This window comes from Kwoniella bestiolae, chromosome 1 (assembly GCF_000512585.2).
Source record: "Kwoniella bestiolae CBS 10118 chromosome 1, complete sequence".
NCBI lineage: Eukaryota > Fungi > Basidiomycota > Tremellomycetes > Tremellales > Cryptococcaceae > Kwoniella > Kwoniella bestiolae.
In genome coordinates this window covers 2,919,627-2,932,997 of record NC_089241.1, presented here as the reverse complement: position 1 = coordinate 2,932,997, position 13,371 = coordinate 2,919,627, and the positions used below count along the sequence as shown (strand labels likewise).

The 13,371-nt window shown below is 48.0% G+C and overlaps 6 protein-coding genes across 6 annotated transcripts; 3 read left to right on the top strand and 3 right to left on the bottom strand.

The window, feature by feature from the left end:
* Positions 1–84: 84 nt before the first annotated feature.
* I302_101116 (uncharacterized protein) lies at positions 85–2,270 on the top strand (the record flags this gene model as incomplete). Its single annotated transcript, XM_065869216.1, has 9 exons — positions 85–362; positions 420–442; positions 508–521; positions 642–731; positions 834–952; positions 1,038–1,226; positions 1,385–1,660; positions 1,759–2,122; positions 2,193–2,270. The coding sequence occupies 9 exons, from the start codon at positions 85–87 to the stop codon at positions 2,268–2,270; spliced, it is 1,431 nt and encodes a 476-aa protein (XP_065725288.1).
* A 301-nt stretch (positions 2,271–2,571) lies between these two features.
* Positions 2,572–3,740, bottom strand: I302_101115 (uncharacterized protein; the record flags this gene model as incomplete). The annotated part of the gene is made up of 4 exons (XM_065869215.1): positions 2,572–2,891; positions 2,956–3,049; positions 3,136–3,313; positions 3,445–3,740. 4 exons carry the CDS (start codon positions 3,738–3,740, stop codon positions 2,572–2,574), a joined length of 888 nt encoding a protein of 295 aa, XP_065725287.1.
* Positions 3,741–4,695: 955 nt separating this feature from the next.
* I302_101114 (uncharacterized protein) lies at positions 4,696–7,015 on the top strand (the record flags this gene model as incomplete). The annotated part of the gene is made up of 10 exons (XM_019191122.1): positions 4,696–4,805; positions 4,864–4,951; positions 5,024–5,125; positions 5,191–5,698; positions 5,763–5,803; positions 5,874–5,941; positions 6,003–6,257; positions 6,328–6,461; positions 6,521–6,592; positions 6,660–7,015. The coding sequence occupies 10 exons, from the start codon at positions 4,696–4,698 to the stop codon at positions 7,013–7,015; spliced, it is 1,734 nt and encodes a 577-aa protein (XP_019047870.1).
* A 149-nt stretch (positions 7,016–7,164) lies between these two features.
* On the bottom strand, positions 7,165–8,588 carry I302_101113 (uncharacterized protein; the record flags this gene model as incomplete). Its single annotated transcript, XM_019191121.1, has 9 exons — positions 7,165–7,193; positions 7,252–7,340; positions 7,415–7,649; positions 7,723–7,768; positions 7,824–7,949; positions 8,014–8,172; positions 8,231–8,329; positions 8,395–8,415; positions 8,469–8,588. 9 exons carry the CDS (start codon positions 8,586–8,588, stop codon positions 7,165–7,167), a joined length of 924 nt encoding a protein of 307 aa, XP_019047869.1.
* Positions 8,589–8,910: 322 nt separating this feature from the next.
* On the top strand, positions 8,911–10,213 carry I302_101112 (uncharacterized protein; the record flags this gene model as incomplete). Its single annotated transcript, XM_019191120.1, has 6 exons — positions 8,911–8,917; positions 8,991–9,058; positions 9,199–9,223; positions 9,287–9,633; positions 9,699–9,806; positions 9,863–10,213. The coding sequence occupies 6 exons, from the start codon at positions 8,911–8,913 to the stop codon at positions 10,211–10,213; spliced, it is 906 nt and encodes a 301-aa protein (XP_019047868.1).
* A 461-nt stretch (positions 10,214–10,674) lies between these two features.
* On the bottom strand, positions 10,675–12,186 carry I302_101111 (uncharacterized protein; the record flags this gene model as incomplete). The annotated part of the gene is made up of 9 exons (XM_065869214.1): positions 10,675–10,722; positions 10,796–10,875; positions 10,965–11,092; positions 11,212–11,369; positions 11,436–11,570; positions 11,677–11,817; positions 11,904–11,974; positions 12,030–12,073; positions 12,137–12,186. The coding sequence occupies 9 exons, from the start codon at positions 12,184–12,186 to the stop codon at positions 10,675–10,677; spliced, it is 855 nt and encodes a 284-aa protein (XP_065725286.1).
* Positions 12,187–13,371: the final 1,185 nt, after the last annotated feature.

Here is a 13,371-nt window from a genome sequence, read left to right as displayed (position 1 = left end):
CCTGGTTGAACATTGATCTCTCACTCTTCATCTCAATCTTCTCAATCTTCTCACACCCCTCACCATCCAAACCCATCATACATCATGCGCATAACATTCCCCAACCCCCTCGGACCACCCATAACCCTCGATACCTCCCACCTTGAGAGGATACCCAGAGGCAACGGCCTGATATCGTCCCTTCAACGTCGACCGCATTTCAAACTACTCGCGTTCATTTTTGCCCTCGCTCTGCTATTCACTATACACCCCAAACCGCCTTTCCCACCTAGTTATGCTGTTGAATGGAGGCAGGAGGCTAGTCTACCCCATATCAAGGGTGAGGTAGGGGTGGGAGAGGGGAAGAATGGGAGATATGTCAAGTGAGTGCGATCATTGGCGTAATGTGGGTGATGAGGTGCTGATGAGAGAATCGTCAGGTTCGATGTACCTAGAGGAACTGGTAGGTCCACTTGAATGCTGACTATGTGGATAATGTCTGATGAGCTTGTATCACACCGTTGTCAGGATTCAATCATCAGGTAAGTCTTGTCTTGTCCTATCTTATCGCCATGGTATCGCGCTAACACCGCCGCTATGCCTACGCCTGCTATTCAGTTACAAAGGGTCTTGTACGTGCCTCTGTTGTTCCTCACGGTCAGTGTGCTAATGAGACTTGTAGACTACAACATCACTTGGCTGTGTTGGGAAACAGGTCGTTGGCTTTTGAACCGTATGTAGAGGATGATACGGTGAGTGCGACTTGGGTCTATGAACAACACCGCGATCGTTGATCCTTCTTCTGCACCATGATATGACTTAGCTGGGTCATGGGCTAAAGTGTTCCACCGCAGTACCTCCCCTTCGTACCTTCACGATGGCCTTGGCGATCAGCGAGAATCCCATTATCAGCTTACATCTCTACCGTCATATCTGGATTCGAGAGGTTGTATAAATCACCTAGAGCCGTACCGTAGGTTCTCTTGCCATCTCTTTGTCCTTTGTCCTCAAATAATCCACATTTCTGGTTGATGATTGAGTTGACGTTGTTTTTTCAGTGCTCACTACTATCGAAATGTCTGTCCATCGTACAAAGAACAGCTACACACGATCAGAAATGACAACCATCCCGAAGGAGATTTACAGCTGGTAGCGGATGGTCAGTCTAGGATACATCAGATTCAGGTGTTGTTGGCTGGGAGTGAACAGAGCTGCGTGAGGATCATTGGTGAACCGTTTGATGATGAGTGAGTTGCTTCTATTCCCTCATATATCCGACATTCCCAGGACTGTTATACCTTATCGATATATGACTACACGCTCATCCTCCATTATTTCCCTCTCTTCCGTTCTGAGCTGGGATTTCGTGTCTGTGACTGGCTGACACTCTGCGTTCATCCGGTAGCTTCTTCGACTCCACCGCCTCTCTTGACTTGTATGATACATTCGTCAAATCCCCCGTCATGAAGCACTTCACCTTCTCATCAACCGTCCTAGCCATTATCAACCGGGCTTTGCCTTCGCTCGCACCCGAATCACTGCCTTACGACCTGACCGCTGTGAGCCACTCCACAAGCACCGAGCCGCACAAGACAACGGGGTGGAAACATATCCTGGCTATGCATTTGAGGAGGAGTAAGAACTGGGAGGAAGTGTGTGAGGAGAAGGGTCAACGTGCTGCGTGAGTTTATCGGCTGTCCCCATTCTCAGCTCATCGTTATAACAATGATCATCTATATGTACGAGTTAAATACTAATGTATATCTCGGCGGACCGTAGCCCCTTTGTATCATTCAACAAGCTCCCCAAATTCCCAGGGAACGAGAACGTCCCGCCACCTCCCTCGATGGTCGAGGCAACCCGAATGGGACTGTACAAAGCGAAGTGTCTGCCGCCCACACTAGACATCATCGCCCGAGCCAGAAGAATGAGGAAGAATCACCCATTACTCAAATCAGTCTACATACTCACCGACGCGGACGATAGTTGGATCAACGAGATAAGGATGTGGCTCCAATCTGAGGGATGGGATAACGTTTGGATAGGTAAATACGATATATACCCCGAATGGCAGGATAAGGAGGTGGGAGTCGCGGTGGATATGGAGATTGCTCGACGGGCGGGTGTATTCGTGGGTAATGGGGTGAGTACGGTTAATTCGCTCCTGAGTTTGGGATGGTGTGCTGATTCTGGCTGTACGGGGTATGTCACAGTTCTCCACTACTAGCTCGAATATCGTGCTACTTAGATCGAGGGACGGTATTCATCCTGATTTGACGCAGTTGTGGTAGATCTGTATATATAGGAAGGGTGGATTTATGGGAATTTCTCGGGTTATCAAGGGTGACTGTACGTATACATATACATATGCAATGGATTATATATTATGATGGATACTGACTGTTCGCGAGAGTTACATGAATTGTGGACCAATTTGCCCGTGATCCTCATCTATTCGAGAGACTCGATCTGGCTCAATGCTCAATGATGTCTGCAAATTGGCTGACTTCTGTATAGCCTAGACCTAATGTACGATCATACATAACATACGAAAACCCAAAAGCTACCACTGCCAATACAACAAATCCCCCGCTATTCCCACAAAGCGACCAACCTAACCTCTATACTCTCCCTATTCCTCACCAACTCCTCCGGTATACCCTCGGCATCCCCATCAACCTGCACAGCTACATGTCCACACCACAGCACCTCGCCGTTCTTCCCCTGATCTGAATCATAGCATTTAAGCAGGATGATCTCGTCAGGCATCTGATGTCTGATATACGCCCATTCCTGATTCGGCGAGTGGTGCAGATCGTGTCCGAAGCCATACTGCGAGGCGTGGGTGCCGATGTCCTCTGGACGGAGGGTTGTGGGGTCGACCATGGCCAAAGGTGCGTTTGTTACCGGGCCTGTAGTATCAACAAGATGAGCTACCTTTCAGAGTGTAGAGTCTAAAGCAGATAGGGGACTTGCCATGTAATGGTCTCCAGATGTTTACGATCTGACATCGACTGTACTTTGACATATCCTCTTCGGCCGCTTTCCCGCAGAGCTCGTAGCCCCATTCCTGAACGCACACCATCAGTCCAGCTATATGCAAGTGTAGTGTACGGATCCTGGGTCACTCAGGTTGGAATGGAGTGGTATACTCACAGCATTCTGGTCGACATGCGCTACACCCGCAATAGGTTGAACCCTCTCGGTAGGTATGAATCCTTTTTCAGGTCCTTTCTGCTTCTCCACTTTCTTCTCTTTCTCGTTGGGGTCATTCTTTCTGCAGACGGAGTTCCACGCTATGACTTTGTCGCATTGAAGTACGCTTTGGAGTATTCTGATTAAACGATCGTCAGATCAGCGCTCGCTCTGTACTTGACCCCTTAGATCCTTATCCGCCCCCTCACAAGGTCACAGCTGTCTTTGATATTGACTTTGATTATGAGTCGAAGGTATGAACCCACTCACCCCTCACATTCCCTCAAGTACTTCTCAGTCCCCTCCGCACTAGGTATCTCCCCCAAATACGGACTATGATGCTTCATAATGCCATATCCCCTCTTCTTCAGCTGATCCAGCGGACCTACAGTAGACGATTCTAATTCTGGTCGAAGATCTGTAATGGGTACTCTGATCTTTTCTAGGGGTTTGGATCTACCAGGTTCCCACTTGAGGTAGATTGAGGGATCATGGTCCATCCGATTGGGGGGGAGGGTGAAGCCTATCACGGCTGTGAGATGGTCGGTGGAGCTGGGAGCTGGCATTTTTTGGAGGTCTTAATCTTGACGAGCTCGTTTCTATTCTCGAGTTCTAAGTCAGTGTGTTATACAATTACTGCTCGACGGTAGAATCTACACAAACTCGAACTTTGATGTCGTGTACTGCTCCACTCTTTCACCTGATAGAAATCCTGGTATTCTTATCAGCCTTATCGTCCTCCTCCGATTTACGCGTATCATCGAGCTGCTCCGATGTGCTCGTATCGATATAAGCAAGCAAGTAAGACAAATGGCCAAGATCCGGAACATAAACATACCTCTCCTGGATGCTCTCGATCTGCCCCTGGCACCATCGTTCTCGCCTATCCGCCTAGACCATGTAGCTATTCTTCATACTCGTCTGCGAGGCCCGAAGGTCCCATCGTCCAATCAGAACTCTCATTTTACCGCGAGCAGCGCGCATAGGATGGCATGTTCGTGTTATGCCCACCAGGTACTGCGGCTGCACGCTGAGATATCCACGAGTAGACCCAGAGCTGGAATAAAGTTCGCCTAACGCCACACCGTACGGTCGGTCAGTCGGTCATTTCCGACCGTGCCTTAATCTTCTTATCTCTGATTTCTCTACAAGCATCATCGCTGAGAATAGCTTATCTTTGAGTACGAGAAGTGCGAAGGTAGCATGTGATGCACTTTCTTGGCATGCAGATAATTGACCGTAGAATCCGGAGGTTGATTAATGGTTGGCTGAATACCGCATTGGAGGAAAATCTGCTTCCGCCTGCAGACAGAGTGGCATGTATTCGGCGGAAATGCAGATAAGGGTCCCGATCCTGGAGAGGAGATAAGGTGACTTTTGAGCCGACAGGATTTGTATATAAGATCTATGGTTTTTGGTGGGCGTGGATCATGGGTATCCACATCTGTAGATCGGAGTAGGTTGGTCCTTATACTTGCTCGTGATTGACCTTCCCTAGTAGAGCAAAAAGAGACCGACATAATGGGCTTTCAATTCAAAATTCCAAAATTCCAATTAGAAGTCCCCGGCTCGGAGGGGCGAGAAAAGTCATTGGAGAATGATGATTTGTTGCCTATACCTTTGGAGAAGCGGTGAGCGGCCTGTGGCGTGTCACATCTTGTATCATTGCTGATGGCGATTTGTCGATAGGACGTGGACGTTCTGGACGTTCAATATCTTCTGGTTCTCTGCTGTGGGGACTGTCGCTAATTGGTTAGGTGGTGGTACATTTTTGACTGTGAGTACGATGTTTTTGTGTCTGATTTATACTATCATTCTCAACGAAAGCTAATGATTGACTCTCGTACAGTACGGTATATCAGTCTGGGATGGTATCCTGTGTAACTTCTTCGGGTATCTTTTGATATCTCTGTTCATGGTCGTAAATGGAAGAGCTGGATCAGTGTACCATGTGAGTCGAAATCTTTCTTAAATGTATCTGATACTATTGGTACTGATCACAATACCCACGACCAGATCGGTTTCCCAGTCTACTGTCGATCCTCCTTCGGGATATACGGCTCCCTCTGGCCGGTATTCAACCGAGCGCTCTCAGCTTGCGTATGGAACGGCGTCAACACCGTAACAGGCGGACAGTGCATCTATATCTTCCTCCACTCGATCTTCCCCTCCATCGCCAGACTGCCCAACCACATGCCCAAGAATAGTGCCCTCGACTCGGCCAACATGATTGGCTTTTTCTTGTTCTGGTTCTTCACCTGTACTGCGCTCTTTCTGTCGGTACCCAAATGGAAGATCCTGATCCACGTTAAACTTGTTGCCTATGTCCTAAGCTGCGTGGGGATGCTCGCATTGGCTTTGAAGACTTCTGGTGGCGTTGGTAATACCTTGACTCAGGGAGCGAAGGTCCATGGGTCGGAGAGGGCGTGGTTGATTGTTAGGTTCACGTTGTTGAGTGCGGCGGGGTGTAGTACGTTTGCTAGTAATGCTAGTGATTGGCAGAGGAACGCGACGCATAGGAGGGGTGAGTGATAGCGCATGTAAATAGACTTGATTGACGTTGTCGCTAACAGTGATTTCGCGATTAGATCCGGTTGTCGGTCAAATATTCGGGTTTCCCATGTCGAATGTGAGTGGACATCGTCCTCTGTCGATTACGAGGTGTCAATGGCAATGCTGATTCATTGTGGGATTGTCAGTTTATCACCACTTTAGTAGGAATGATCGTAGCAGCGTCGTCGGAGAAGGCATACGGTAAATTGATATGGTAAGTACCTCTGATCACATCGCGAATGATTCATTTTTACATACTGATCCTTGACCTCAAGGAACCCGTTAACTTACCTGGACCGAATCCTCACCGAGAATTATACTCCCTCTGTCCGATGCGGAGCAGCTTTCATTTCCTTCGGGTTCACCTACTCCGCCTTGTTCTCTTGCGTATTCGAAAACGTCCTACCTGCAGGAAACGATATCTCGTCCTTGTTACCTCGATACATCTCGATGAAGAGGGCTTTCGCAATTTGCATGATCATGACGATAGTCATCAATCCTTGGTACCTCTTGGGATCGGCTAGTATCTTGTAAGTATTTCTTCCCCTCCTCTAGTCAGCAGAGAGTATGGGTTCTTCTGACATCAACTGGCATTGTCAGCATCTCTTTCATCGCATCGTATCAGATCTTCTTGTTCAGTATCATCGGTGTGCTCTTGGTGGATTACTATATCCTCTCGAAAGGGAGGTTGGACTTGGCTTGGTTGTACACTGCTGATAATCGAGGGCCATATTGTGAGTTGAGGTATCTTAAGCCAGTCGTGACTAAGCTGACTTGATGTTGCGCTGCAAAGGGTACACGTACGGCTGCAACTGGAGAGCTTTCGTAGCGTATGTCGTAGGTGCAGGAGTGAACTTTGCTGGGTGTAAGTATATCTCCCACTTGTTGTCGCCATTGCCAAGTCGGAAGCTGAATCTGGATATTCTTCGTAGTCCTCAACAACATGGGTGTCAAAGGATTTTCGATTGGCGTTGTCCGATCATTCTACTTCGCATTTATCACCACGGGTATAGCAGCGGGGCTCACCTACTACATCTTGGCGACTGTGTTCCCACAAGAGAACTACAAGCTTAACAAGGGCACCAAGTTTAGAGAATGGACTGAAGACGAGGTTGAGCTTTATGTTGCGGGAAGCGAGTGGAGGGAGAAAGGTCAAATGCCACCTGTCATCGGTCGACGGGATTCGACACCTGAACTTGGACCGGTGTACGAATCTGGAGTGGTAGAAGATGTGGACGATAAGAAGGTTGATGGTGTTGCGACTGCAGTTCTGGAGGCTGGAAGATAAATGGAGATGCCGGGTTGCTGTGTTGAGAATAGCAGAAGAATACGTTCGGCTGAATTATCAGTTATTTTGGTTAGGGGAAAAATTAGTATTTAGGTCTATCCGTAGTATATGCATGTTGTCTATCGATGCGATGCGAATATAGCGAGCGATTATAACAAGTTGTGGTCGATGATGTACTCTGCGGATGCGTTGATCAGCTGCCACTTGTCAAGAAAGATCACTAACTGCCAGCTCACCTTTGGCAAGTTCGTATGCAGCAAAAGTAGATGCAGCGGCAGGTACAGCTCTGAGTAAAGAGGGAGCAAGACCTTTAAATAGTGCTCGACTAGAGGTATGATCGCCAACATCAGCTCTGACGTGTATATGCCTCCCATGGTCTTAACTCGAAGAATCACTCACGCTCCACCCTCCTGTAAGATTGCCCTGAACTCATGTGCGATGTATCCACCAGATAACCATTGACCTTTCAAGGGAGGCGTCTTGGATAATTGGACTCTCGATTTAATCACGTCCAATGGATAACATGCTACCCAATACGACACACCACCGATAGCACCGGAAGTGAGCACTGCCCACACAGGCACAGCGTTTGGCGAGTACTGCTTGGCAAACCATCGCTTGGAGGTTTCGTATCCTGCAGCACGTAGGTTTCAGCTGATCAGACTCGCACTTCGGCCATGTTTACTCAGCCGAACAGATTCACTCACCAGCATAAAATCCGGCATAAGCTGGAATTTCTCGGACGAATGTAATCTAACCAAGATAAGTCAGCTGCAAGCCACAAAATCTAGTGAGAAGAATAGCTCACCCAGTAACCCCTCATTATACCATTTCTCAGACCATACTCCCTCCACATATCACCCACCACCCCACTCAACTTCTTATCTCCAGCACCACCATATTGACCTTGCATGCGGATCTTGAACATTTCGACCTGAGCGACGCAGATGTCAGCAACGATCGATACATCAGCTGGGTGACATAGCGGGAATACTCACGGGCGAAGCCAATATGGCATTAGCAGCACCTGCCATCGCACCGGCGGTGGCTACCTGAGGTATCGATAAATCTGGGTAAGGGGAGACGATCCGTCGTGATGCGCCGTAAGCAGTGAAGAGAAGGGAGTTTACAGCTGCCACACCAAGCAGGGGGGAGAGCTGCACGGGAGCCCTTATTAGCTAAGACGTCCAAGTGACGCCGGAGATGCTTGCTCACCATCCCTTTGTAAAGCGCCAAGAAGCCCTCATTCTTTACCGTTGTAGTGAAGATATCGAGGGTGTTTTTGAATTGCCCTTTTGGTGCTGTTTGTGCTCGCTGAGAAGAATTCAGGCTATTAGCACCGGAATAGGACAATGAATACAAGATGCAGCTTGGCTTACCGTCTTTAATGTGTCCAGAGGCTATTTCCCAACCAATGTTAGCTTCACCCTCGTATGATGTCTTGGTAACTCACCTGACCCGACAATACCTGCGAAGCACCTCCCACACTGCCCGATATCAGCTCGATCGCATTGGCGTTCTTCCTCTGAGAAGGTGGCTCCGGTATAGGCTGTATCGAGGTGACTTCGGACATGGCGGTTGCTTGACTTGACGAACAGGACAGAAGGTAAAGCAGTGATCCTTTCTTAGATGTTGTTATCTTTGATCCTCTCTTCGACTCGCAACCAAGATGAGATGAGGAAAACAAAAACTCATCACGTCATCATTTCTGGAAGATTGTTTTCCCGGAGATCATCATCATCTCCGCATCTCACCATGGGCTCTGCATCAAGGTGAACAAATGAAGATGAACGAAACAGCCTGAATGTCAAGTGAATGATCGTTGTTTTCTTTTTCCTTCTTCTACATCTTATAGAGCTTGAATTATACGAGTTGAAAGGCATTGAAGCGACAGGATGCAAGGTAAGATATCTATCCAAAATATTGTATCCTGCTCAGCTCCACCATCGAGCAACTAGCTCACCCACGTCGATAGGTCTCGTCCATTACTCTGGCGACTCCTCGCCCGAACCTGAACCTTCTTCAGCTCAAGCAGGTCCATCCGTGAGTCGTCACTTGTTCAAGCACAAGGATACTTGATCACACCTGGCCCTTCTTCCTTTCTATCTGTTTTCTGCTTCCTGCTTCGGGGCATGGATGGAACGTTGTACTTTGGCTTTGGGCGTGTACGTAACGGGAAACAGCGACTAAGGGATCAAACAGCGACAGGTAAGCTATCTCTACGCTCATTGGGATCAAGATAACGATGAGCTAAACTTAGGCATCGTTCAGCTTCACCCTCCAATCTTCCAAAGTCCAAAGCACGTCCTCCCTCCGGTATAGTCCTCACTCCTCGATCACCCAAACGACCCCGTCGATCTTCACCTACATTACCCTCATCCGTATCAGGCAGTTCCACGCCCAGATCAACCCAATTACCTGAAAATCTCACTCACACCGCTCAATCACAACTGCCTTCGACGAGTGCAGGCCAATCATCAAGATGGGGCGTAGACTTCGCGGAATTGAGCGAAGATGAGATATTCAAGCTTGTCACATTACCGGACGAGGTTGAGGGAGTGGACAATTGGGGTATACCTCCTGAGGTAGATCCGAGCGAGGCGGACGATACGTTAAAAGTGAGCTGGATCTGACTCGACAGTTCAAATTGTGTATTTGCTGATCATTGGGCTCGTTGATGTAGACAAAGGTGGAGCATTTCCTCAAGCTCAAGTACGAGAGAGGAGAACACATAAACACCAGGTTATTATCAAGCTCGGCATTTGCTAATCCTCATATATACCCTAAGCTGGTGGGTACTCTTTTCTTCCACTTCACCCACCCACGATCGCGCTGACATGTATACAGGTCGAGTTCGTCTCCATCGACGAACGGTCTTCCAACTTCCCCTCATCCGGCTGGTTAACGCGTCGCAATTTGGAAGGAATGATACCTACATATGGACCCGCAGCGTTATCATCTCAGCAGAAAGCCAAGCAGGAAGCTGTGAAAGCTAGTCAGGCCATAGGGCAGAGGAGGGAAATAAACTTTGCTCCTGCTAAACACAAGGATAAGGAGAGGGAAAGGGGAAAGGAGAGAAATGGGTGGGATAAAGATGACAAGTACGGCTACAAGCATGGATATGGTCATAGAGACAGGGACAGGCATAGAGAGAGGGACAAGGACAAGGATAGAAAAAGAGATAGAGATAGACGGTAGTGTGTTTGTAAGTCATATGTGTGAGATGCACATCTCAATCTTCACCCCAATGTCGTCCAATCATCTGTCTTCTCGACGGTCTGTCTATCTAGATATTCTGACGGGAAGACCACATTGATCACCGTGCGATCTTCATGGGATAGCCTCCCCATTGCTATCTGCGCATCCCCCAATCACTTCTTCCTCGCCCAGATCGACCAGATGGGCCACACTGCCTTTCCTTTCCCGCTCTTCACTCTGCTCAAGACTTGACGGCTATCCAGATATAAGGTTATTCATGTTTCGCACCCTATACTCCGTATCTCTGGCGACTTTTGAGAGACATGTGCATTAGATACTCATCTAAGAAGATATACTACAGAGATTCTACAAGTTGGCACAAAATGTAGATCTTCGTTACAATTCAGTATCTACCAGAGACAACCTGACAGTAACGGAAACATCAATCCACAGACTTCGAATCACTTCCTGGTCGCCCAAATCAGCCACACGGGCAATACCAACTTCTCCTGGGCATTGCCAATTTCCTCTTGACATCCTCGTGCGATCTCATCATATGTCTCTCCGGTGATGATACCTGACCCGACTGTCAATCGTCGGAAAGCCAGGGAGAGAGAGCGAGTTCGGTAGGTGCGCTAGGCCCATTTGGAAGAGTTTGGGATCTGACGATAGGAAATTCAAGATTGTAAGTTGAGTTTCATTACCAAAGATGAAGGAGTGAAGGGAAGTAATCGAAAAGATTCAGACTCACCATCTGACCGAGGTGATAGTGGCATATCCAGAGTCTGCGCAGTGACATCTTGGTACTCTGTGTTTTCACGGAGATAGGCCGATACCTTCTTTCCTGGATTGGGGTCGATACCGAGTCTGTCCATCGCTCTATCGAGGGGTAAAAATTTACCTATACATTAGCAACTATGCGGACCGGTCACCTGGAACATCGAATTATTTTTGATTCCCATGGCTCATCTCGAACGATGGGAAATCATCGAGCTTACTCTTGAACCACTGCTATGAGCCTGGAAGTTCTCGGGCAAACTTGTCTAACATCCGCACCATTCGTGTAGAACTGAGCACGAGGCTCGATGATGATCAGGTGACCTTGGGGTTTGAGGAGCCTCGTGAGTCTTGAGAGGAGTAACGAGAAATCTCGGATCTGCAACAATACCATTGAGCCCTTTCATCTTCATAAGGCAAGGTACAGGGAGCTGGAAGCACTCACACCAGCGATCAGGTACCTGGCATGGACAAGGTCGAACGACCCTTCCCAACCTTTCGGAAAGTCTTCGAGGATATCGCGTTTTTCGAATTTCACATTCGAGGGGTAGTTGGGTGGGTTGATGGAAACCAGGTCGACCTGAAGTACGAATTATACCATTCTTCTCAGCCAAGCGATTTCCTGCGATTCCTGTGATGGGATAAATAGGAATATGATGGGTAGTGGATAGATCTTGATGCCTCACCCCTGTGACCCTGGCTTGAGGCAGTTCCTGAGCAACCTCGAGACTCCAGATACCAGTCCCGCAGCCTACGTCCAGGATCCGAGGGCTGGATTGAGAGAGTAAAGACGATTTGAGAGGTTCAGGGACGAGAGATCCGAAGAGCTGAGTGAACGATCGAGGATACATACAAATAGTATAGTAAGCTATCGAACAACGTCCTGTCCTCAGCCAGATGGTCCTTCACCTACGATGATCAAAGCTTTATGTTGCGAGTTCAATCTCTCAGCCTCCTCCTGGTCAGCGGGCAGGGCATAATCATCTACATTACTTATTATCAGTTCGCGATTTACGACGGTGAGAGCCATGTTGCTCACTTTGAACATCGTTGTACAGCCTGCCATCTTGCTCCTTTCGCAGACTACTCGCATCGCAGAGCTCAGCACACGTTGTCATATGGATGTATCACAAAGCTTGTACTCACTGTTGCGCAGTAAATCGGGTAGGTCTGGCACTCTCGACTTTAGTAGACATCTCTGTGAAATGCTATGCTGGTAAGTACAGTAACGGGAAAGAGGGGGAAGGGACCTGAAGACCCACATCACCTATATATATCTATCAGCTCCAATCGGAACTCTCGATTCTGCTCGAGCTTAGGCTTGGTCAGACCCTTATCGCTCGAAAGGCTTTCATCCGCACCGAGATGAACGAGCGCATTGGTATATTTTCCATAACTGTAACACAGACTAAACGTTTCGGATGTACACTATTTCGGTATCTTCGGTGATTTGATGCACTGATCGTCTTGTAAGGGTACCACACAGAGCCAGCGAATTAAATGAGATCCGTTCGGTACTCTGTGTGGTTGTGTGTGGGGGTGTGTGAGTGATGAAAGCTTAAGGTGACTAAAGTCAAATTGCCTGTGTACTGTACTGTACGTCCAAGTCTCATCGAAAGGACACTCTGAATGCATAACGGATGAATCGAACGGTATGAATGACCTAAGCGATCAATCCGAATCACACTAGCAAGGGATTCCTTCTTACGAACAAACAAGCTAAGGGTACTGTACCACACACCACACAACATGCACAGATCATACGGTTCATATATACACAAGCATACATGTGACTTGGATACCGATCCAGGATCCTTCGGAGCTCGCAAAAGCGTCCGAAATGGTTGTACTTGTAATCGGGGGTTGAAGGGTTGGCATGTGATCGCTCATCTGGGCTAGATCTGGAACTACGGATCCCAATGTCAAGAGGATACATCAGTACAGCGTAGATACGCAAGTAGATCGAATGGTTTGAAGGGAGTGAAGTTCAACATCAGTGGCGATTCGGCGACCTCATCAAGGACAGCTTGCATCCTCAACTGCTCAAGATTCGTGGACTCGAGGCCGGCGACATATTCTTCCCCAGCTCCCTATGATAGCGGGCTGATCGCAGCGATGGATTAAAAATGGTATATGCTTGAGCAAGGTGACATATCATACATGTATCCATCAGATCTTCGCCCATTCAATATATCAGGAATACGCGAGATGGAAATACCAACCTTCCTTTGACCTGTCTTTCACCCCTGCCAATTCACACAATAATGAATGATCTCACCACCAATCCAAGTGATTTATAGGATACCCTAAAGGGGTGAAAAGGTTCCTTTGTACCGATTATCATCATTTTGCTAGAATGGACGACTGACGGAGAACATATG